The sequence below is a fragment of the Chironomus tepperi genome, unplaced genomic scaffold, assembly GCF_022539635.2.
Source record: "Chironomus tepperi strain 1889 unplaced genomic scaffold, CSIRO-AGI_Ctep_v1 contig_319, whole genome shotgun sequence".
Lineage (NCBI taxonomy): Eukaryota > Metazoa > Arthropoda > Insecta > Diptera > Chironomidae > Chironomus > Chironomus tepperi.
Window position 1 is genome coordinate 74,914 of NW_027226441.1, and position 26,188 is coordinate 101,101.

Sequence of the window (26,188 nt, forward strand, 5' to 3'; positions counted from 1 at the left end):
TTAAGAGCAAAACCCGATCAGCACAAATTAGTCATGGCAGACATGTGGCAATCCAAGTGGCAATTTTCATGTTAACTGCCATTAAAATTGTTCCTTGGACGCCATAGAGCCGCTAACTGATTAACGTAAAAAAACATGTGTCGATCGGAGAATTTGTATAGAAGCATAACCAATTTCATAAAAAAATGAATGAATGAGAATGCAGCAAGAACCAATAAATTTCCATATTTCCAATTTATCGCATTTCGCTGCGTCTTGTCTTTAATTAAAGTTCCCTTAACAATATTTATTTTAAAAATTAAAATCTTCAGTCATGGATATCGATGCAATCGAGTTAAAGGTGGAATAAATCTCTAGAAAAAATCGGCTTTAATTTATTTTCATTTACTTCTCACGAAATATCTCATACGGATCTACATAAATAAATTTATTATTATTAATATCTACCCATCCATTCATAAATATTTTTAGTATTCGTTTATTTCCTTCTTCCCAATAGGTTCATTTAAAAAATTCATATTTTAATTTAAATTTAAAAAATATTATTCATATAGATGCACAACATACATTGCCATTTACTTGTTCACCTCTCACATAATTCATAAAATTGTTAATTAAACTTCAATTTAAAATGTCAATTTTGTAAATTAAATGAGCCGAAGACAAGCGAGAACATGGGTGGATGAGTGAGATGGAGATAGAGACTCAAAGCGACATGTAGTTTGAATTAAGAGCTTTTTGAAATCATTTGTACCACGCCCGTCTGTATTTGTTTATATATTTCATTTCATTTCCATTTCATTAAATTGTGAACATTAAAAAAAGAGGAAAGTTTTTTTAAAGCAACAGAAACTGTTGTGAGCACGATAGAGAAAGAAATCTCTTTAGTCACAATATTTATGTATGTTAATTGCTTCGAAAAAAAAAACTTTTAATTGAATTTTTTCTTCTTCTTCTTTTCATCCCATCTCCCTACCAATCTCTTCCATTTTAATTTCATTTATAATGCACTGCAATATGATACTCATATATATTGTTTTCTCATTACCATATTGCTTTTTTTGTGTCCCTCTCTCACTCTACAATAACTTTATGTCTGTCTCTTGCTTGCTCAATTTTCTTCGCAATTTTTTTTTGGTTCGTTCAAAAGAAGAAATTAAATTTATTTATTATGCGATTATTATAAAGCCAATTATGAAAGCAATTTCATCTGTTGTTTCTGTATGACTGTATATGTATGATGATAAAACGTTAAAAAAATTAGGGTGGAGCTTAAAACAACTTGATTCCATTGAAAACATACAGTACTGACCCACACACATTTAGTTATACTTTATTATACTGACACCACATTTGTGAATGTTTTCGTTTCTCGAATGTTTTTCAGTCGAATTTCAACATTCGCTTCGTACAGTCAGAAGAATATTAGTCTCCAGTTTGGTTGCGTGAATTTTATTTTTTATTTTTTTCTTTAACAGCAATAAAAAAAATTGCACCTTTGAGCTCATTAACAGTTTGTAAGTCAAAGGCAAAGAAAGAGAAAACAGATAAATAAAAAAAAATAGAAAATCAGTAATTAGTTGAACTAAAATCATTAATTACTGTCGAAACCAGCAAATGTGCATTTATGTGTAAATTCTATAAAAGAAGACAATAACACGTCTAGTGGAACTAAAATAAAAGGAAAAAAAAATTCCAATGTTAATAAAAAATAAACAATTTCTATTATCAAGAAAAAGTGTGAAATAGTTTGAATTTAGAACAGGCATTCCATGAAGTGTTACTTTCAAGCATAAACTAATTATCATTTACAGGCGATAAATATTTATTGCATCAGTGCATTAGCAGTTGTGCAAAAATTCTCTCTCCATAATAGTTTTTCAACTATTTTACATTTCGCATTACGAAAAAAAAGCTCGGATTAATAGTGTGATATACATTTGATCGAGTACGAGAGAGACGGAGATATTTTATTAGCAAAGACACGTGATAGTTAAAGATTGTGAAAAAATTATTAGTTAATAATCAGTTTTAATTGATTAACCTGACGATAAATTAATTAATTCACAATTTATTCAACGTGCAACATTGAGGTAAGTCTCTTTTTATTAATTAAATCAATTAAATATTGCAAATCAAATTTGAATATGCTAAATAAGTAATCAAGTGGGTCATTAAGTCTCCAAGTCAACAGAAAAAAATTCTATTCAATATCTACAAAATCAATCTTAATTAAGTCACACAAAATTTTACAAATCAATATTATTAAATTTAATGTTCTTTATATCAAAATGTTATCAAATCATGAAGACATAACATCATTTTTTAATTGCTTTTTCGGATAGTTAATTGCAGTATCATCATGTGATTGAATCAATTAATGTCACTTGGTCTTATCAAATATTTTATGTTATTTCTCTTTGTACACACATTAAAAAATTACAACAAATTATTAAATTGGAATGAATTATTACTCTAGCTGCTGAGAATGACTCTCCTAGCATACGAGCATATGCTCAATGAGCATCTTATGGTACCAATTAGCATGTTCACCAGGTAGCATACGAGCATGTGTTCAATTAGTATCTTATGGTAACTAGTGAGCAGTCTAATTGGTACCATAAGATGCTCATTCAGCATATGGTCGTGTTTAAGGGCTGATACTCGGCCTTTTATGATTAAGACCAGAGTGGACAACTTGGCAAAATGTCCAGTGAATAACTAAACCTACTGTCGACTACTATTATCCATAAAATAAATCATTACTCAACTGTAGGCTAGTTGTTAACTGGACATTTTGTCAAGTTGGCCATTCGGGTGAGTTCCTTAGTAGACTTCATGGATTTATTTAGTGTTTTAAAAGCATTAAATATATTTTGCAATACAAATTTGTATAAATAACTTTGTTCATTGCAATAGAGCTTCCATGGAAACCATTGTCAATTTTCCATTATATCGATTAAGTGCAAAATAAACTAAAAAGGCATAAAAAATTCATTGAGTAAGTTTTTTAATAATTTTCCAATTTGTAATGAATTTGATTTTCCATTTTTTTGCAACTAAAATAATATAATTTTTCCAATTGCTCACGATAAACTTTTTTTTTATTTTTTATTTTTTTATTAATCATGAAAAAAACATAAAAAATTTAATTCGATTTGAAAACTTTTCTTCCATATTGATCCACATAATTTGAGAAATTAGTTAAGCTCAATTATGAAATATTTTTATTCTCGTGTAGTTCTTATCGCGATTAAAAGTTTTTTTTTCTTCCTGGTTCTACTGTGTTCGTGCAACTGAACGAAAAAAACAACATATTTATGCAACATAAAGTTCCAGGGCTAATTTGTACAACCACTGAAATTAGCCGACGGATTTTATACACATACGTTTAACAATTATTAATGCCTATTTATGAGCAATATTTTATTTATTTTAAAAATTCTTGTTGAAATCTTTGTTTAAAATTATTTTTTCGTAATCAACTTGATGTATAAGGGGGTCTCTTGGGTCTCTTAGCAAATAAAGTCGCGTGGCTCTCTTGGCCAACGCAGACCATTAAACCATGTGGCTTGGATTATTGAGCTTTTACTACAAGAAGGTGACGTTGGTACGTAGTGGTGTTAGGCTAAGTGCAGCTCTAGATTACATTCATCACCTTTAAGAAGCCAAAAGATTAAAATACAAATTCATAATGTACAGCATGACGAAATATAGTACTATATTTTTGATATAGTTATGAAATTACAAGAGGTAATGCAAAAACATTTAAATATGTAACTAACTAATAATGCAATAATAATTAGCTTAACGAATATAAAGCAGAATAACAAGTTCCGTGTAATTTAATAAAACTCACTGAGTCATGCGATGAATGAAGTTAATTATTAGCGCAAAAAAAGGGTAAAAAAATTATTAAAGTAACTCCAAAAAAAAGAGCAAGAAATAAAATTCTTATAACTAGTGAGCCGTTTCAATTAAAACAGAGAAAAAAATAATAACTTGATAAGAAATTCGTCAGGCATTAAATTTAATTTAAATCAATTTTTTCATTTCTTATCGATTATTGCAGCTTTTCTGATTACTCGATTACTTCAAATGACGCAAAACGTTTTTTTTTTCTTATCTGCGTATCTATACCTTTTTATATAAGGTGCGAATTAATTCATAAATAACAAACTGCATTCTGTTTTTTTACTCATCGCCACTTATAACTTTTTTTTATAGGAAATAAGTCGTGATAAGGAATCACGAGTTGTGTTATTTAGTGTGACAGTCACCTATTGTTTAAAAAATGCAAATAGTTTTTTAATGGCTAATAATAAAGGCGTTAAAGGACGTTCTTATCAAGTCAGGAAGACAAAAAAGTCAGTTTAGGACAATTAAAGCTGCTAATTACCCACACAAATTATATTATGAATAATTTTTTGACTCTTTTCATCACATAAATTACAATTGGATGTCGTTAAGTATAATTCGAGGGCGCCAGAATGTATAGAAGGTTAAATCCAACCCGCATTCCTTTATTATCACCGAAAAAAATACTTACAACATTTCTTTCATGACTCATAAAGACATTTAAAGAATTTGAAGATGATTATAAATTTCTTTCCTTTTTCCGACTTCTTTACTGCATGTTTTTGTTTCAAATATGCCGAAAAACAAATAATATTGTTGAGGATAGAATGTATACACAAAGGAAAAGAAAGATATCAAAAGCAACATTTGTCCGCCAGATAAAAAAGTTGTTGTTTAAATTCCTGATCACATTTTTATAGAATAGGCTCTAGCATGCTTAAGATTGTCCATGAATGACGTTATTCAAATAATATGCTACCCAATATTCAATCAAAAAGGTCATTTTTGAATGATTTTCTTTGTTCTTTGGTGCTACTAATTAACCGAGTGACACAAATGAAGAAGGTTTCAATACGGAACTTTAAAGGGTCCACTCAACCTCTTTTATTAATGTCAAATGGATGCCGCCTCGATTTGGCAGCTAAATCGATGTCTTCATTTATGCTTCTCTGACTATGTATTACATCACATCATCATCATCAAGCTACTTACAATTCAAGTCAGCAATACTACTGTAGCAAATTTGTTTCCACATTTCTTTGCTTTTAAATTTACTCGCGTTGGCTGAAAAAGAAATTAATTTTAAGAACACAATTCGGCAGAAAAAGTCTAATAAATCAGAAAAGCATTTGCTACTCTTCTTATTCCTTCTCTCTTTTATTTTTTTGATATAAAAAATGTGCCGCAATATAAGAAAGATATTCTTTCTCAATAAAAAAGCAACTAATGTCCATGTCACACCAAACAAACACGACACCGCGCGTAAACGATACAAAATAAATCGGGGGTACAAAAAGAACAAAATTGATGCTGTTTCAGAGCGCGCGCGAAGAGTCAGGAGGTATATGTGTATAAAAAAATAAAGGTACATAAAAAGAGACAAAAGACAGGAGAAAGAAAAAATTGAAGAAGGAATTTAAGATAAGTTCCATTAGTGACTTAATGGTTTATTTGATAGAGTGAGGAAAGAAGAAAAAAAAGTAACAGAAAATGAATTGTGGATGAATATCACTAAACATCCAGAAAAAAGAGGAAAAATAAGCAAAACGACAAATCCAGTACAATAAAGATTTTTTGTAGTCTGTAAATTGATTTTTTTGCTCTTTCTTTTTTTCGCTTCTTTTAGATTTTCTTTTCTGATTGACTGAAATATTGAATAAATAAATAAAAAAATTGTTTTATTCATTAGCAGCACGCGCTATTTATTGTCAATCAATTTGTTGAGACTTTTTTCTTTTGAATAATTTTTTACTCCTTGAATTATTGATGAACCTTTTTTTTTGTGGAATTTATAATAAAATTTGCATATGTAGCAATATGCTTTAGATGTGACCAACCATTAATTTTTTGGGAATTTCAAAGCTCTTTGTCATATCTAATCAGAAGAATTATTTATTGCATCTTAGAAATGTTGAGTTTTATGATTCACGACGTCTAAATAGCTTGCAAAATCTGTAAATTGAATTTTGTTATCACTAAGTGGATACACTCTAAAACATACTTGATTGAACTTGATTCATCAAATTTAGACTATGATGTCAACGAGTTTAAAATGAATTCATATGATGGTATGCAGTCGATTAAGTAAAATTTATGCAAATATTTTAATTCCGGAATGCATTCTGTCTAAAGATTTAAAATTAAATAATTACTTTTTGACATAATTTTACTAATCTATCTGAAACCAGAGGATGATCTACACGGCTATGATCTTTGGGAATGTTCGATAATTACGTATCGCTAAACATAGCGTTTTAAGACCCTTTCTCTCCTCTCTCGTAACGCTTTGTGACAAAATCATGAAATTTTAAGTACTTTTGCCCTTTTAGGGGTCGTTCATTAATTACTTAACGTTCTTTAAAGAGGTTGGGTCGAGATTTTGTTACGCCTCAATCAATCAAAAGAAAGGTAGCCAATTTTTCGCGTTACGTAATACCTAAATTCCGAATGCAGTCTTATTTGATAATCTTTCGATTTAAAAATTAATCAATTAATACAAAAATTTAGGTCTATAAAATCACACAAAAAAGATAAAAATTTCAACTCAATCACATTTCAAACTTTAGATGCTATAAAAAATCACAGTAAAATTTACACTTATATAATTAAAATATTTCGTTAAATGCAGACTTTGGATAAAATCTTCAAAGCACCCTAGGACACAACTCTGAAATGACTTAACTGTTTGAATATTTACATCTAATTTTTAAAACAGAAATCTTTCAATATATAATTTGATTTTGTTTATCTTGATTAATTAATTAATTAATTCTTAAGCTTTAAAAGTGTTTTGCATATTTTATTGCTTGTTTAACAGCCACAAAAAACATCTTAAACAAGAACCGTCCATTGTTCAGAAAATCTAAAATCACATTTTAGTCAATTTATATACATGCATGTACAATACTCAGTGTAAGCAATACCATCACCACAGACTTGCCTTTTTTCTACCCTTTCTCCACTTTAATTATAAATGAACGATAAAAGAAGCTTCAACTTTACTTTAGTCTACTGAATTATCAATAGCGTTGAAAGGAAAATTGGGTAGCGTGCATGTGAGTGTGTAACTTTGATTATTCTTTAATTAAAGTGTAATTTATTACAATCGACATGAAGGTAAAGAAAAAAAAATTATTTCATCGCTTCACACTTTAATCTTTTCTGTATATATTTTTTGCGCGCAAGTGGCATCCAACTATAAATTGCCTCTTTTAACATTCTTAATTTATTCTCTACTTTTGTTTATTAAGGAAAAATAAAAAGCTGGTAAATAATTAATGCTGGTTAATGAATTTTTATCAGTGACTAATAAGTCGTCTAGTTTTCCTTCCTTAATCATTCTTTATATTTGTTACTTCTACGCTTTGGCGATTAAACTTAATTCATTTTCATTAAGTGGATCTACAAAATGTATATTAAGTGGTAGGCAACACACAAAGTGAATGTGCCGACCATGTGTGTGTTGCGATAAGACACTGACTTACGTGTTACTTTATGTCATTTTCAGAGTATAAAAAATGCATGGCCGTTGGGTAAAATAATAGTAAAGAATGAAAGGTGATAGAAATTTTGTTATGACTGTCAATTCTCAAATCAAGTCGGGTGATTCATGCTAGAATAATTTAAATCGTAATAAGGTGGTCTCAAACATTTCCTTGTATACATTTATATCCATGTTATTAAGAATGTATAAGACACATCAACGCTATCTAAATGTAATTTATTTTACTTTCAAATTTTTCTAAAGAATTACGGAATTATAATGTCGATGCTCTTAACTGTGATGACGCATAAAATTTCAATTTTGTTTCAACGAACGGAGAAAAGGAACAATTTTTTTTTGGTGAAACAAAAAAGTTCTAGTTTAGTCAGTAAGCTAATAAGCATTCTTTTAAATTAGCTAACAAGACTAAACGCTAATGTCCGAGATAATCCATTATTGAATTTTTTCTACTTCATTCTACATTTTAATTGGCTCTCTGTTTTCAATTCTCTTTAGGTACCTATTTAAAAATCAAGAAAAAAATATCTCAAAAATTACTATGCAGATCACCTATTTTTTATGCTTTACTTGATTTTGTCTCTCAGCATGAGCTAGTAACATTCATTTTATTACTGTAATTTCTGTACTTTTATGAAGTTCCAATTTAACAACTGCATAATTGTATTTAATTATCGATCAGAATTTGCTAGTGAGTAACATAATAAGAAGGTGATTAATGCCATACCGTTTGGCACATATTGAAATGTTGCCACTATGGCGACGAATCGACAGTATAAAGAATCAAGTGCAGCCTCTAGGCAAACACAACCTCATTTGCAGCAACTTGGCAAAAAAACCGAATTTGACAATTGGTTGTCACTAGGTTCTAAGTATTTTGAGTCTTTAAAGTTATTGCTTTTAAATTTAAATGCCCTAAATTCATGCCTTTATTGTCTTATTCATAACGTATATTACATTCAATTTATCCCACCCCTAAAATGTCCATATTTGTTTAATAGAAATTTATGAGAACTTAACAGTAATTTTATTTATTTTCATTTTGTGGCTCAATATGTCTAATTGATGAAAATCAAAACTTATTAAAAAATCTCACGGAGTTGTTAACTCAAACGTAACGAATTACTTCAACTCCTAGTCTGATAAATTGGTTTCGATGAATGCCGCTTATATATTATTTGTGAATGTTGAAAAGAAAGGTGGAACCATTCACAAAAAAAGCAGCAATAAACAGATAAAAAATACTTAAACTAATAATTCGAATCAATTATTCATAGCTCTAGAAAGATGATGATTAATTACTTAATTACAAAGTTTAATTTCGTAGAGAAGAAGAAGGGATAAACAAAATTTTTAGACATCAACAAAATGAATGTTTTCAACCTATTGGCGCCTGTAGTCGGTAAAATTCTTAATTATATTTAGACATTTTTTAATTAAAAGTACGTAATTTTTCATTAAGTCAGATAAAGTCAAATAAAGTTAAAACTTAATTAATTAAGCACAGCAGGTTAGAAGACAGCTTAACTAGCTTTTGTGTTTTTACATGTTTTTATATTCTTTATCATGCGGTATTTTAAGTATGTAGTTGAGCAATTATAGCGAAAAATAGATAAAAAATTAATCTCAATTTGTTAACAAACATGCGCCATTTAATAAATTATGGCCAACATCAGGAAAATAAATGTCTCTGATATTGTATGCGAATCATCGCCAGAGTTTCGTCGTTCAATCCATCATTGAAATTTTGAGTCTTTCTTTAAACTCTTACTCAAGCGCATGCGCAGATGTTTCATATTTCATCCCAGTTTACACGTCCTGTTTTTTCGGCATCCGTCCAATATCATGTAGTGTAGACGTATGGAAAGAAAATATTAGACAAGATACGCGGCACACTACAAAATCGTAATCGGATTAGCCTTTTCTATATTTATTTATTTATAGGGTAAGAGCTCTTGATGTGAAGTATCAATAAATTATTAGCAGGCACCATAGTGCTCGATAATCCTTCTCAATTAACTATTGGAATAGATATTCTACTTTTCTATTCATCGTTAAGAAAAATTGATGATTGTGATATTTTCATGTAAAAAAAACAAGTAGATACAAATTAACATTAATTGAATAATCCGTCTACATTCACTTGCTAACTTACATACTTAATACTATACCTGATTCTAATACTTACATCTTTTAATCTACATTCATACTCATTACCTCATTCCAGTGTTGTCCAAACTGTGTGCCGCGACACACCAGTATCTTGCCATAAATGCCATGAACCGCATGCTGTGCGCAGTGACCAAAGTGTGCCGTTGTACAAAAAAGTTTGAACAACACTGCCTCATTCATTGAGAAATGATGAAAAAAAAAGTTCATCGATGAGTTTTCAATTGAAACTAAGTATCTACAAAATTATCTGAATAAGTAAGTAAGCACACGTTGATCCATGATCATAATAGATTATTGTATATTATAGAAGATGCTTGTTGCCTTTCAGGTAAACAAAACAAAGTTGAAATGAAATAACAAACAGACAATAATTCAATGATATGGATCGTACACTGTCGGGTAGGAAGAGAAAGAAAAAGAGAGAGGTTAGAGATGAATTGTAAAGAAAGAAGTATTCTGTATTATAAATTGATTGATTAATGATACGCAAACTCATAAAATTGATATGATTTCCTTCTACAATAATGATTAAATCGATCTCGGTAATGATGCGATGGCAGATGAAGAAGCAGCAAGTAAAAAGTAGTTGATTGGTTGGCCATAAATCATACACTATTTTAGAAGCAGAATAAGTTTTTTTCAATAACGTGCGTAATAATTTCATGAGGTGAAGTTAACTGTTGTTGTTTTCTTCATTATTCAATGTTCATCTTGACTGGACTTTAAGACTTATTTTTATAATGTTTAAAAAAGAACGTGCTCTGTATTCTTCTGCAATTAATACTGTCTTAGCTCTTTTCATACTCAAAAAAAAATCTCATCATCTTATGATGTATTGATCATAATTATAAGTCATTATCTTTATTTAATAAAAAATTGGTCTCCTATCAGGATCGCTAATGAGGTTTTGGGGATGAGATTTATGTTGAACTAAATTAATCTTCATTATATGGAATTAGCTTTGGATTATTATTTTTTTCTTCTTCTTCATATTTTCTGTCTTGTTCTTGACTCTTGCTATTGAATTGCTGATCAAAACTAATGCTTCTTTGTTAGCTTTAAATTAGAATTTAATGTGGAGATAATTTAATATTTAGACACTCAAAATTCATTTCACTGGCTTTTTATTTAAAATAATTAAAAACTATTTTGAAATTGAGATTAATGCAGAGTCAAGTTCATTTTTAGCCAGAAGTCGAAGTTGATTTGAGGAAGGTTCCTTATTCTGAAACGTAATATATAAACGATTCCCGCACATTTGATCAATTTAACCTTAATTCTCCTCAATTCTCAATCAATGTCATTTTATCGCAAAACAATATTTGGTTTATCTTGAACAAATATTTGTGTGTGGTAAGGTTAGATAAGAATTAAGAGCATGTCCCAATAGCTTATGTTCATAAACAAAGATTTACTTCGTTTAGCTCTTTAATATATTTAAAGGAATTACGAGGCTCGTGACGGGCATCAAAAATTCATAAGTAAATACAGAAATGAAACGATGGTGATGATATTAGACAAAAAACTGAAAGGAGTTACTTCAACTTTAGTGATGATCACTCTTGTGTAAAATTAAAACATTTTAGAAGTTTTTTCCCATCTTTCATGAGTTTCTTTATTTTAAACGCCATGTTGAGTGAGTTAAATTGGGCCTGTACATGTAGTGGCGGAAAGAGAAGTAAAAAAAAAATTCGTTAAGCACTAAAGAGCAGTAACTTAATAAATGACACTAAATTATGTTAATTCTATTAACGTCTCTTTTCTTCTACGCAATCAAAGAGGTAAATTTATATGCGGGCTTTACGCATATTTACGTTGAATTAATAACGCAAACTGTATTTGCGGAGATACGTTATGTGAGAAAGGTTAACATTTTGTTGCTGCTTTTCAAATTAAAATTAAATTAAGTTTACATTTCCGTTGCACTTTATATAGTGTTTTACTACACATATACGACATAACTCTATCAAACCTTACATATTATATTTGCACATAGACTTAATTGCGAGCAAGCGATGTTGAATAGCGAGCGAGAGAGAGAGAGAAGAGATGAAAAAACTTTAATTTAATTTTATAATGTGAATAGATAATGTTTTTTAATTAAGAAGTCGATTAGTTATGTAAATTACAGTCGACAATAAGCATTAAGTAATTTGTATTCGTGAAGGATTTTTTCCACCTCAGAATTAATCATTTATTGCTTGCTGTTGATTGATCAATTATTTTAAATACATTTTTGCGGTGATTAATTAGCTTTTCAATGTGGAAAATTCTAGCTAGATATTTATGCAAATTTTCTCATCTACTTACTTATGATGTTTAATTAATTAATTTTGTACAATTTTTTATATAACCATTAACAGATGTTACTTGCTAGTTTACAGCGACTTACTTTAATTGATCTGTTAAAACTAATGATACTAACAATTTCAATTTGTTTATTCATTTCCTGAAGCAATTAATGATGATAAATGCAAACATCCTTTTTATAATTCCTTAAGGATTCATTATATATACTCAATTGACGGTGCCATTTGAAATATATACGAAAACTTTAATTGTATTTCCGGGAGGCAAAAAACAAAAGAAACTCACAAAATTTAATTAAGTGCATAATCGTTAATTTGCACAGTAAAATAAGAAAAGAAAGAAGAAAACGAGATCACCTTAAAAAGCAGAAAAGGAAACGGTCATAATATGATTAATGCTTACTGCGCCAACTGATAATTGTCTCGAGGGATTTTGGTCTTCTTTGGACTTCATTTCAACTTCTTGCCTTTTAGTGAAAAAAAAAATCGTTCTGTGTGTTAATGGCATAAAGATGATACTAACGATACATGCATAGCAGATGAAAAGACTGCGATGAGGAAAGGAATTATATAAAAAATTTACAAAATGATCAAAGGATTATGAAATTGTATCATGAACTCTGAACATGTGATTAATTTTACTTAATTTTAAATTGTTCCCAAGTGGACAAAAATATACCAGAACTAGATATTAACCTTAGTGGAACTTAGGTTACAATAAAATGCTTTCCATCTGATTTTGTTACTGACTCTGTCACCTAATTTGTACAAATTCTCTGTCCGTCCGTTAAGTTGACAAACTTTCATCTCTGTTCCACACCATGTGTAGCTCTAGGACGTTTTTTCTCTTGCGGATGTGTAACAATATTTCTGTCCAGGCATTGACAATTTGATTGCCCCTTATAGAACTAACATTTATTCGAGTTTAATTCCAAAAATTCAAATGTTTAAAATTAAAGATTTTCAAATGTTAGTCCATAAAAATGAGCTTTGGGTCTGCAATAATTTTGATTACCATTTCATGTTGAATCAAATTATCGGAAACAAAAAAAAATGTTTTTTTATTGCAAACCGATGAAAGGCATAAAACTGGCATAAGCATATCAACGAAATTCATTGTATGAAAAGCATTTCTTAAACGAAGATTTAATTTAAATTAAAAATGATAAAGGTATTTTGGACGTAAACATAAAATTTAAATCAATTTTCGCAAAAAAACCTCATTTAAAGTAAACTACACGAAATCGAGTGCCGTCAGCGTTAATATGAATATTTAAACTCATTTTTCATGATATTTTAAATGTTTAAAAATTGCGACACAGATGATAATTAATTGGTATTATTTACGATAACCGATACCTTCCAACTATGCTTTCTTTTTAAATCATATAATGGAAAATTATTGATGAAATGTGAAAATGACAGCAATTTGTGAATCTTGTTGGTTTTTGAATTATTGCACTAAATGAAAACGGAATGTAATTGAGAAATCCATAACGAGGAGGCTGATCATTTTTAAAAGCTGATCAGTTCATTTTCAAAATTAATCGATGAATCGTGCATTCTTCCGAACAGACAAAGACCATGCTAATGAGTATGATCACAATATTGAGCATGTTCAATTATATTGATTAAATATACACATGAGCACGATCATCTTCAAACACGTTGTGTATGCTCACTATCTGCTAAGATCACAAAAGTTCACCTTTGTCTTTCCATTTTGTTGCTATTTCCTGAATTAACTTCATGAAAATATGATCCAATTTAATACAAAATGGATTGTCAACTTCAATTAAAACAGACATGAAAATACCTGCAACAGTGTCTCGCAACAATAAAGATGTTTATGATATAGACATCATTTTTTTATGGTTTTCTTCTCACAAAACCAAAATGCAATAAAGATAATAGTTATAATCATCATATTCATAAGATCTTTACAAAGTTGATAATTAGGCAGATAAAGAAATACAGATAGACATACATTACAGAAGCAACAGCATGTGGCAATTATAATTTCACTTTACAATGTATATTCACACTCATGAATAATATGTGAGTGAGAAAAAATCAATCTTACAACTGCTGTTGCTACTGTTGCTTCTCTTTGCTCTGAATCACGGAAGCATGGAACACACTAAAGAGAATAAACAAAATAAAAGCAGAAAAAAAAATCATATTAAAAGGATGCTCTCCACATATTATTATGTATATGAAAAATAAAATAAAATGTAATTAAGTAAAGTCATTCAGCACGCTATCGCCTTTTACGTCAAGGATGACCATTTTCAAAGATTGAGTATGCACTTATACATTTCTTTAATTTCATGTTGGAATGCTTAAAATTTCTTCATATCTGCTATATTTTGCAATACCTAGCAGAATTTAAATTCCATTATGCGAGATGTGAGCGCACATCCAAATTTAAAGCACAGCCAATTTATATACGCTAAAGTCTATTTAAGGCGATACATCGTCAATAATTAAATAAAGCAACATGAAAAATCGAAGAAAAGTTTGATATTTGTACCCAGTGGGGTTTTGGTCATGAACATTTATTCCGAACGGCACGATGCGTTGTCGTTTAGGTTCCTTCATGTCTCGTCGTTGACACAGAGAAGTAAAGGTAGCCGAGCTGCACAACGTAGTCTGTCATGAGTTCTGATTGATGCTCATGCAACTCAATTGTAGCAGGAAGGGTCCAAAACTGATTTTAGGGTCTTATTCATAGCTTACCTGCAACTATTAATGCAGCTGAAAATGTCGCATCCTCACTGGAAATATATTTATTTTCCAACTCTTCTTTCATTTCAAAAATACTCGCTCATACTGCGAGAGGAATTCAATCCTCTCTTATTATTACTGTTTTTGTACAGAAGCGCATTGCCTTTAATTGTATGACATCTTCATTATAACTTATATTGAATAATATCAGCGATACATTCCAATGTGCGAATGTGGAATAATTTCAAAAAAGGAGAATTATTATCGTAAAGAGAGCGTATAAATAAAATAAATATAGTAAGTGCAAGTCATTGTTGGTCATAAACAGATAATTAAGTAATTATCTCCTTCAAACTGATGCTTTTCATTTTCATCAATAAATAGTAATTTATTTTATAGATGAAAAGTGTGATAAATCGATAGTCAGAGGAAATGAATAAATGAGATCTATTAAGCAGCTCTCTTTGAGAGGTCAGACTATGAGTAATCGAAACAAGATCAAATGTTTTAAGAACAAGGTAAAAAAAGAGCTTGCATGTCATCATATTCCATCGCTTGGGGTAATTAACAGTGCTAAACTAATTACCTGCCGTGCAAATGTGCACAAATACACTAATATAGTAAAGATTTCTGCATGAGATGCATAATAAAATAAAATATTGTATGAATCAAGTTATTAAGGCTATCGAATCATGCACTGAACAACCGACAAAGATCTTAATTAAGTTTTTTGGTTGTATGTCACTTTATGGGCTCATTGCATGTGATTTTTTCTTTTAAAATAACACATTCCTAATGGCTTTTTTGTCGCCGAAATGAAATGGGAAAAAAGATTTCATGATTTAATTTAGATTGCATGCATTTCTCATCTTACTCTCTTTTTTTTTATTGTTGCTGTTGATTTTTGCAATTTAAAAACTTTTTCTCTTGTCTTGTTTCGTCTTGCGCATACATAAACATATTCTTCTGACGCTAATGGACAAATAATTAAAATCCAAGTAATTAAATAAAAATTATCGTTAATTGAAATCACAATTTACAATGCGAAATGTAAAACGAGCGAATAACAGTGAGAGAAAAAGACATAAATGTATAATACAACAAACAATGCACACACAGCTGCAAACGGAAAAAAAGTGCAAGAGCACAACGCAGGTACATTAAATAACAACAGGCAATTGAGAGAATAACGAAACGAAAAATGAATCTAAATGAGAGATCTGCTATGCCAATGAACATAAAAGTTAATAAAGCAAATCAATTTAGATGAACAACAGATCAGAATAATCACAGATACAACTATTAATTGTATCATAACATACAATTCGAAATGATTGAATAATATTCATTGATATTGGTACTGCTTGTAGCTCTTAAATGGTTTTATAAATTATGAAGGGCTTTTGTGTATTTTTTATTCAATGAATATGCATATAAAATACATAAACATTACCCATGATAAGACTTCAATAGTTATGATGCTGTACATGTTGCACGTAGCTGCTAATTCATTAGCACTTTACAAGTTTTTTAATTTCTCTGTATGTTGAAATGCCATTGAGGGATTTGTTGCAAAGTTATGGAACTATACGCTATAAATTGATGAATTTTGATTTTGTTACCCTAGCTTAGTGATAGGCAAGCTTTACGCCCCGAAACACGTGTGTATCATGCCCTAGCTTCAATAGTATTTGCTTTATGAGGCTTTAATAGGAAGTTTGCATTCTAAATTGTTAGACTAAGCCCTTAACAGACAAAGAGCTTGTTCAAACAAAGAGTAGAGCAAGATGAGAGGTTTGCTCGCAAGCATGCTCTAGCTCTTTTCCAGTTAGGGAGCTATTTGTGGAATTGATCCCAACTTGTTGAATAAAGCAAATTCAATAAACGGTTAAGTTGAGTAAATCGTAAATCATTCATTGTACATTATATATTTTAAAAATACCTCAAAACCTTCATCAATTTAATTCAAAAAAAATTATTTCAATCGATTTTAAATCCACCATTAATTGGTACATGACTAACAAACAATTCCTTCTCTCACGTTTATTCGATTTTCATTACAGTTTAAATGAAATTGTTTAAGTAAGTAGCTAAGTAAATTAATCTGCAAGTACATTTCAATTCACTCTACAAAGATTAATGCTTACAATGATAATTTCTGATGTAAATTATGCGATAAAATTTTTTGTTGTAGTTTTTTTTATTTCCATCGTACGAAAAAAAGAAGAAAAAAATAATTTTTTTTATTTGTATATGTTTTATATGCAGAGCAGATTTCACATTTTCAGGTCGACGATAAGATCACACAGACAGGAATGCTCTCTTAATTGAATTGTTATTACAATTTAATTGTAGACTGACAACATGTAGTTGCCGAGTTTGGCGACACTTTATTGGCATATATAAATAAAATATATATATCTATCCAATGTATAATAAAGAGAGATTTAAGTCAAAAAGCATAGCGCGGAGGGAAATTAAATAAAAAAAGTTGCTTCAATATTGCAATTAAATCATTTTAATTAAAAATATATAAATAATTCAAGTATTCTCGCTTTCCGATCGATGACTTTCAATTAATGTCGATGTTTTTTATTTTTATTCTTCTTATTCTCGCTTTTTGTGCTACCTGACATACATGAATGAATATATTCATCTCCATATTTACCCAGTCTGAATAATTTTTTTGAGCTTCATCTGAAGCTTGCCTGCAAAAATAAAATTATTAATAGCATGTTATGAGGGCTTAATTTACGCAAAATTTTATGATAATAATACATATTTAGTGATATCATAAAACTATCGTATGTACGATCACTAAATTTTAATTTTGATGGACATTGTAATTTATATAATTGAACTGATTGGACATTTTGTGGTTTTTATATAATTAAGATTGCCAATATTTATTATTTCATATGAAATCACATTGTAATAAAAACGTGGAATATAAAAATGAAGCATTAAAAATAATTGCCTGATACAATGTTGTATAAGTGATATAAAAATACTTTTGTATAATTTACTAAAAAGTTTTCACCCCTTGCAGATCGTGCAGGTGAATAGTTTAATTAAAAAGTTCTGCTGTTCATATTCCTGGTGAATAAAAAAAATATTGATCGTGTTAATAAATTAATCAAAATTACGGCATTATAATTGGAAGGTACAGATTATTGTTGTATATCCGAAAACTGAAAATTGGATTTTTTTTCGGTAGAAGGAAGATGAAAATTTGTTGTTATTATCCAGTGCATCTCTGCACATTATTATTTATTATTTTCGTCTGTATTTCTGTAATTTAATAAAAAAAACATCAAACAGGAGGAGAAGGGAAGGGAAGGAAGAAGAAATATTATTATTATTTTGTATGTTATGCAGGCAGACCAGATGATATTTTAGCAGTAACTTTAAGGTTCTCATTTATTTTCCGAATATTTGCATGATGTTCACCCAAATAGCAGAAATTGGATAATTGATTCGACCTTAGGTCAGTGTGGCACTGTGTGAATCTGACACCATACCAGAGTCACACCGATTTGGTGCCGGACTTTGGGTCGATTAATTGACTTGTGCAATTAGGGCCAGCTGATATGGCTGCAATTAAAATTGATAATAAATTTTTATAAGGACACACAAAAAAATGCCAAACTGATGGTCATGCTAATTGAATGACGAACTCATCGTACATATACGATCAACAGCAGCACTTTATTGCGTTAGGCTATGATACGAATATGTATAAAAAAATTGATGCAATTAATTATGTTTTTGAGCACTTTTCTCTGTCATTACTAATATTTGTGTCGTTGTTCGGCTACCAAGCTGTCTGTAAGATCGTATATATTAAATAATTATGTAAATGACGGGTAACATAATCAATTACGCATAATCAAGAATGAAACAACATTTTTCATTGAAAATGATTACCTACTCAAAACTAATTTTTCTTATCAGTTCCATCAATAATAATAAGAATTTTCCTTAATGGCGCTACTGATTACATTGATAATTTTGACACAATTTCAAAAGCAATTTTAATTAACTTTAATTTTTTATCCTTTCATTTCAGAATTAAAAGCAATAATTAGGAGAGAGAGGAACGCTTTAAAAAGCCATCATTAAAATATAAAAAAAAATTAAAAATATATAAAGTGTGTAAAATTAAATCTCAAAATTCTCAACATCGATCGATTGCATTCATTTCATCAGCCCAGCATGGGCATATCAGAAGATACAAAACTGGAGGACATACCGAGAGAAGGGCGCTCTCCACAAGACAGATCAAGTGCGACAACAAGTCTTGGTGGTCATAGTCCGATGTCCGATCATAGTGATGTTGATTTAGATAATGAATATCCACAAAAACGGAAACAACGTCGTTATAGGACGACATTTACAAGTTTTCAATTGGAAGAGCTTGAAAAGGCATTCTCACGAACTCATTATCCCGATGTTTTCACGAGGTAAATTGCCACATAACTTCAATTTAATTAAGAAATTTTTATTTTTATACTGTCCATAAATGACATTATGAAATTCCATAATTGTGAGCATCTCTTTTAAAGAGAAAATTGTACATTTACGAATATACGTACATAAATGATACAATATAAAGATATTGAGAGAAACACAACGAAAAAATTCCACAGACAAGCATGACAATAATATTTAATGATAATTTCTTACTTTAAACCAACTTCTTTTTACAAATCGAGTGATGAAGTCAATGGCTCTAAATTACTTCTCAATTTACACAGATCTCCATTTTTAGATGTCGATGAAAGAAATCTTGTCTTTTTTTCATTCTCCTTTTTTTATTTTTTTGGTCTTTCTTTTACTTTACCGCTTTTTATTACTGAAACAATATAAACAAATAATTTTAGCCTTATGACCGTTAACTGCTTTAAATCTATCTTATGAAATAATTCCTGCAATTACAATTTCATACTTTTTTATTTTAATTTGATTGACATTCATTTACTGGATAGATTGATTAATAGTAAAAATGCTATTTCATAACTACATTGTTGCTACGTGATTTGCCTATAAATTCACATTAAACTGCTACATATATAATTTATAACGACAGCTTATAACGCAATGGGAAATTAAATAAAAGTATCATTAAATGGCTATTTTATCGCTAATGAATGAATGTATGGAAATTTATTTACTGTATGGCAAATCAACTTCGCTTTTTAATAACACTTTGAATTAGATCTCAATCACTTAATAAAATGTTTCCATAAATTTATGTGCAAATACAAGTAGCAGACAGTAATCATTCTTCTTTCATTGACAACATTGACATTGTAACATCTTCAACAGTTCTAATGTTTTGCACAGTTACATATTTACCCGATTGACGCATATTGAAATGTTGTCACAACGGCAATAAGGTGACAATATAGTTAGAAATAAATGACAACCATCTGTCAAAAACAATCAAATTTGTAATGTAATCGTTGAGAATATATCAACGGTTATCTTATATTTGAAATGTGTGCAATTACAATTAGATTATTTTCCTCTTTTATAGTTGTTATTCCCCTTGTTATAAATATTTAGTTTGTTTTTTTTATCACTAAATACCTAATAAACATCGTTGTTATTAAATTAAATCCGTGATCTATAATCAATCTTGTTAATTAATTAGCATTGTTGATTTACACTCTAACAGTGATTTATTAGAGTTCAATCAATTTGTAAAATATTCAGTTTTTTGAGATTTCTCTTTCAAATTACTCGTCCTTTCCTCCCAAAAGACAATCGTAAGAAGTAATAGATCTGTTATTGATACTTCAATTAAGTCAATTTAATCAACTTGGACTGACTAACTTCAAAAAGACTTTAAATTCAAATTGAATCTCTTTAAGCATATTTTTAACATTCTCCTTAAGGGTGCACTAGAGTTTCCCAAAGTCTTGGTCTCGACAAGTCTCGAGTCTTAAATTCGATCATGAGAACCCATAGGATGCATCTTTCTGCTTGCTCCACTGGTTTTACTTTCATTTTATACATCAAATAATGAGTGTTGAATACCATGATTAATGATCAAAACGTTTCTAACACTTCCTTTAATTTTAATTTTCTGGTGATCCACGAGAAAATTTCGTTATATTGTTTCATGTTTGTTTTATCTTCCAACCAACAACAAAAAGAAATGAGCTTGCTTACTTACAAAAAATAAATTATGTTTAGATATTTATTTAAAGATTCTTGCCGAATCATGATTTTAATTAAAAAAAATTATAACTAGAGGAGTAAAAACCATAAAATATAATTTATTTTAAAACGAGAGCAAAACGGCAGACACAGTAACTTATAAATTGATGTAACTTAATTAAGTTTTTTTTTATACTTGTAATTTAAATTTTCTCTCATTCTTCTCTTAGTCTTTTTTTGATTTGTTTTAAACCGTGGCCAGAGAATGGACTTCAAAGCTAATTTTAACTTCTTTCCTTTAACATTATTCTTTATCAATTGATTGCCGATACACATGATCAAGTTGTTGAATGATTTATGTGTGTTGTCATGACGAAGAAGCTTCTTGTCTTATTCCTTCTGGCATGAAATTTTTAGTGGATGCTCATAATGTGATGGAAAATAAAAATCATGAGCACGTTGACTCAACAATACATTAATAATGTTCATGGCTGTTTTTCGCTTTTTTTTCTGTCGCTCACAAAATTACATTAATTTTTTTTAATTCAATTTCTGTGCGTGATCATCGTCTAACTCATTCTTTTTTTTATTTTTCTTTTAACATGATGTTATCGCGCCTTCTGTGGATCTGTTATTTTTAATAACATTTGTCCATTATTAACAGAGAGGAACTAGCGATGAAGATTGGATTGACTGAAGCACGAATTCAGGTAGGTGAACATGTGCATATATACAACATTTATCACATCATTCTTAATTGCATTTTAATTATGGCATCATGCAAAAAACTTGTCGTCATATGAGTTATAATTTTGCATGTGCATGCTCTATATGAGACACACAAAATGTTGTTTATTTACAGTGTAATTTCATGATATGAATTTATGAATATATAAAATTTTGGGGGGATGTATTCGTGTATCATATCTTATTAATATCCGTTAAAAGAAGGAATTAATTACTTCTTAGACACAGTCTTTATCTTTTCAATTGTAATCAAAAGCTTAACATACTTACATACATGCTTTCACTTCTGTGAAAACTTAATTCACATTTTTTTCTCTTTAACAACATTTTGTCGCCTGTGTATGATATGTATACTTCATTATACTGTTTAGTAATTACTGTAAGTAATTATAATGTGTACATTAATTTGCAAAATTAATCATTAAGATACAGAAGCGATTGATAAATAAACTGATTCAAAAACAGTGACGCTGAGCTCGTTATTGATCACTCTGCAGTGGAGTTTACTAACATTTTTATCAATATTAGAATCTCCCATGTGGTCGTTCAGTTGTTATGTAACGCGAAAAATCGAGTTTTTAAACAATTTCTCCTCAACCTTTTCATTTTGCATTGATTGATGCAGAACTCTACTTCAACTCTTTTCCCTTAAGAGTCCGTTTATCTTAAGATTCATTCTTTACAAGTTTGATTTCGGAAATGTTCATTTGTAAGCCTTACCATCCCTAATTCGACTGTGGGGCTGCAACCCTTCAGACAAGGTGCTTTGGATAGGGTTTAACTCTATCCTTTAATTTACTTATCTCAGAGCATAGCTCGGTCACCAGCGTTATATTAAGAGATATCAGAGAATTTCACGAGAAGGTAAAAGCTTGATATTTGGTCAGCTTCGGATTCAGACTTCGGCTTCCGTTATAATCAGATTCTCATAAAAGATTAATATTAATTTTTTGCAAGATTTTGGCAAGATTAATAAAATTCCCCAAAGAAACAATATAAATAGAATCCAATGGCTCATTAAAAGAATTCCCAAATTATCATAGATTATCGGATATTATTCGGTTGCAACATTTTCCTAAATATGCTCACAATGTTGCAGACATATTGAAAATTAATAAAAAATAAATGTAAACTGCTTTAGGCAACTTTTAACAGAATTAAGCTCTTTACAAAAAAGTAAGCGATTTAAGCATTCACTCACAACAATGTTTGAACAAATTAATATCATTATGGAATATTATAATAATATTTTGCCTTGTGGCTTATACGCGAGAAATTTCATCGCTCTTTCTCACTCTGCCTTGACTAAAAAACTTCTAGGCATAAGCAATTTCGAAGTAAAAAAACTAAAAAATTAACTCTGATGTCTCAGAATGGTCACGCGATAAATTCAAGTGAAACTTTGTTTCACAGTGGTCCACAGACTATAATTCTTTTGTGTTGTTCAACTTATAGCTATGCAACAAAATGAGAATGGCAAAACAAGGAGTTTTTCAATAAAACATGCAGAAGCGATATTTTTTCAGTGAAAACAATAAGACATAAAACACATGTACACGTCTTTATTAATATTCTTCTTAAATGTACAAACATATTTTATTGTGTGACTTAACATACACAAGAAAAAAGCATCAAGATGAATGTGCAGCTCTTAAGAGAACCAAAAAAAATTGTTTTCTTTCTGAAAATCTTATAATGACTTCACGGGAATCGTTTATCCAAATTAATTTTTAGACACTGAACAACGGCAAAAAAAGATTGCTTTCTGTTGCAACTCCTGCACAAGCCTCAATTTATTTTCTTCTGATGACTTTAATGAGTATATCAAATTAAATAAATTAGAGGCCTCCGAGGCCTGTTTTGCCTTTCCTTTATCGTGATGCTACGGCTTCTCATCATTATGAATGATGATTAAGTTATGTGATTGCCACTGAATTTAGCAGAAATTATATTGTTGCAGTTTAATTTCATTTCCAGTTCTTTATCTGATAATTTACACATTTTGTATCTTTATCACAGGTTTGGTATCAAAATCGACGAGCTAAATGGCGTAAGCAAGAAAAAGTTGGTCCTGCTGCTCATCCATATAATCCTTACTTGGCATCAGGAGGAACACCTGTTCCATCAGCCGCTGTTGTTGCAAGTTCATTACCTCCAAATCCATTCACACATTTAGGATTTAACTTTAGAAAACAATTTGATGCTGCAAGTTTAGCTGCATTTCGTTACCCTCAATTGAGTGGAAATCCAATGGTTCCATCAGCATATTTTAATCAATTTCATCGTGCACCACCACCGCCACTTCTGCATCCAGGCATTGGTGGTCTTTATTCACCTGCAAGTGCATCATTCCAAACTCTACTAGCAAATATTTCAGCAGCTCAACGTCCACCAACACTTCAACAAATGTCATCAAAATCTCCATCTGAATATTTATCATCGATTCCTGTAAGTTCAGCACTTTCGGTTTCTCCACCAATTTCACCAACCGATTCAAATAAATCATCAACTTCAGCACCATTGACTCCAATTAATGTCTCATCACCAACATCACAAACATCACCAAATTCCTCAGTTGCTGTTACACCAACAGCTCATAACTCATCACCACCACCAGAAGATCGTCGCAGTTCATCGATTGCAGCATTACGTCTTAAAGCACGCGAGCATGAGATGCGACTTGAAATGATGCGTCAAAATGGACACGACGTATTAAGCAATTAATCTCATTTGACAGTTGATTATCAAAAAGTGAGCTTACTTTTCTGTTAAAATATCCGTACAAATTAGACATTTATTAACAACGCGAAAAGCCTATTAGATTTGTATCCGCTCACTTTTAAAAGACTGCTTGTTGAGTTTACATTCATTTGTCAAAAAATAATAACTTTGAATTTAAAAGAATTATAATACAATGCATATTATTACTGTATAAATCTATTTAAGTGTATGTATACGATTATGATGATGCTATTAAAATGGTATGAAATGTTCAAAGATGATTTTAAAATTGATATCGAATTACTATTGCCTTAATAGTAAGCATATAAGTGCACTTTTGTGAAAACTCACAGAACCGTCCTATAGTTAAATAAAATAAAAAATCGTAGATTTATAAATAATTACTAGAGCATATAATTATAGTTATTTTAATATTTAATCTTTTGCGTACTTTTCAACATTATCGAATAATGAAGTTGCAATTTTTCCTGTGTCTTATTATTTACTTCTCTATGTATGATTATTTATTTAGAATAATAAAAAGGTGAAGAATTTTTTAATTAATTAAATACCTAGAAGCTCAAATTTTTTTTATAAATTAACTTTTTAAAATAATAGTTCAGAAGTTAAATTAAATTTCTATAAAATAGCTTCCAATTAAAAGCCAAAAATTCTAATTCAAAACCTTTTCACAAATATTAGTTTATATATATTTTTTGCTTATTTGTAAAATTTAGCTTGAAAGTTCAACAATAAAAAATTATTATGAAAAAAAAAAAAATTAAAATTTTTAAACCTCTTTTGTCTTATTTATGCTTTATTCCCGAGTGAAACAAATGAAGAAGGCTCCGCTAAAGCTCTTTTAGTAACACCAAAAGGAACCGGAATAGTACAACTCGGTTAATCGATACAACATCAGGGATTAGGTCGGTGTGACTATAGCATACTTAATTTTTTATTTCGCTGGTCGTACAGTTCAATTGTGATCTGTAAATTTCCATAGGTATTGCCTGAAGCTCTATCGCTGGCTTTCACTTGCCAGTTTCCTATACCAAGTGCAACATTATCTCTATCGACTGTTTTCTTGACAAATGAATGGGACTAAATTTAAACCAAATTTGATACCAAGTCAATTAACCGACATGTAAGTCATCTCTATTTGGCAGCCATATAGAACCCGAACAACACTAGTTAATTAATCGATCCGTCACTAGGACTGAGTCACTATAGCATGCTTGAATGGAGAAAAAAAACTTAGAACTAATCATTAACTGGACATTAACTTACTATTAACTAGTCATACAATATTTTAGTCCACTCTACAAGGTCACGCCAGCCTGGTCTCGGACTTTTGATTGATTAACCGACTTGTACTATTTGGGGAAGTTGTCTCTACATGATCGTCGCTACATGATGTGGCATCCGCTTTATGGAACTTTAAATGAGCTATTACAGAACATTCCTCACTTGTGTCGCTCGGACTCACGACATAATATTCTGTTCATTTTCATTAAAATAATTTTTTTATATGTTTTCAGCCCAAACAATGGATGTAAATCATTTCAGTTTCTCTTTACAATTTCATTGTCACATAAAGGGTAACCACAGATATGAATAAATATGAAAGAATTTTCATTATATTGAAAATAATAAAAAGAGGAAATTAAAATGAAAAGAAAAAGAATCTTGACTTGAGTTAGCGTAAATTTATTTATTTTTCATCTCCCGTGGACATTCAACTTGTAAAAAGCATCAGGGAGCGACACTT

General features: G+C 29.9%; 1 protein-coding gene across 4 annotated transcripts; it reads left to right on the forward strand.

Moving 5' to 3' along the window:
* The first annotated feature begins 1,405 nt into the window (after positions 1–1,405).
* LOC139093000 (homeobox protein aristaless-like) lies at positions 1,406–25,042 on the forward strand. Of its 4 annotated transcripts, none has more exons than XM_070643580.1 (5): positions 1,406–1,700; positions 1,740–2,093; positions 18,857–19,250; positions 21,617–21,662; positions 23,719–25,042. In XM_070643580.1, exons 3-5 carry the CDS (start codon positions 19,003–19,005, stop codon positions 24,421–24,423), a joined length of 999 nt encoding a protein of 332 aa, XP_070499681.1. In that variant the 5' UTR covers positions 1,406–1,700; positions 1,740–2,093; positions 18,857–19,002; the 3' UTR covers positions 24,424–25,042. The 4 variants fall into 4 exon arrangements, with proteins under 4 accessions (XP_070499681.1, XP_070499684.1, XP_070499683.1 ...); XM_070643583.1 differs by having other exon boundaries at positions 1,406–1,631; positions 1,815–2,093; XM_070643582.1 differs by having other exon boundaries at positions 1,431–1,517; positions 1,734–2,093.
* The last annotated feature ends 1,146 nt before the right edge of the window (positions 25,043–26,188 follow it).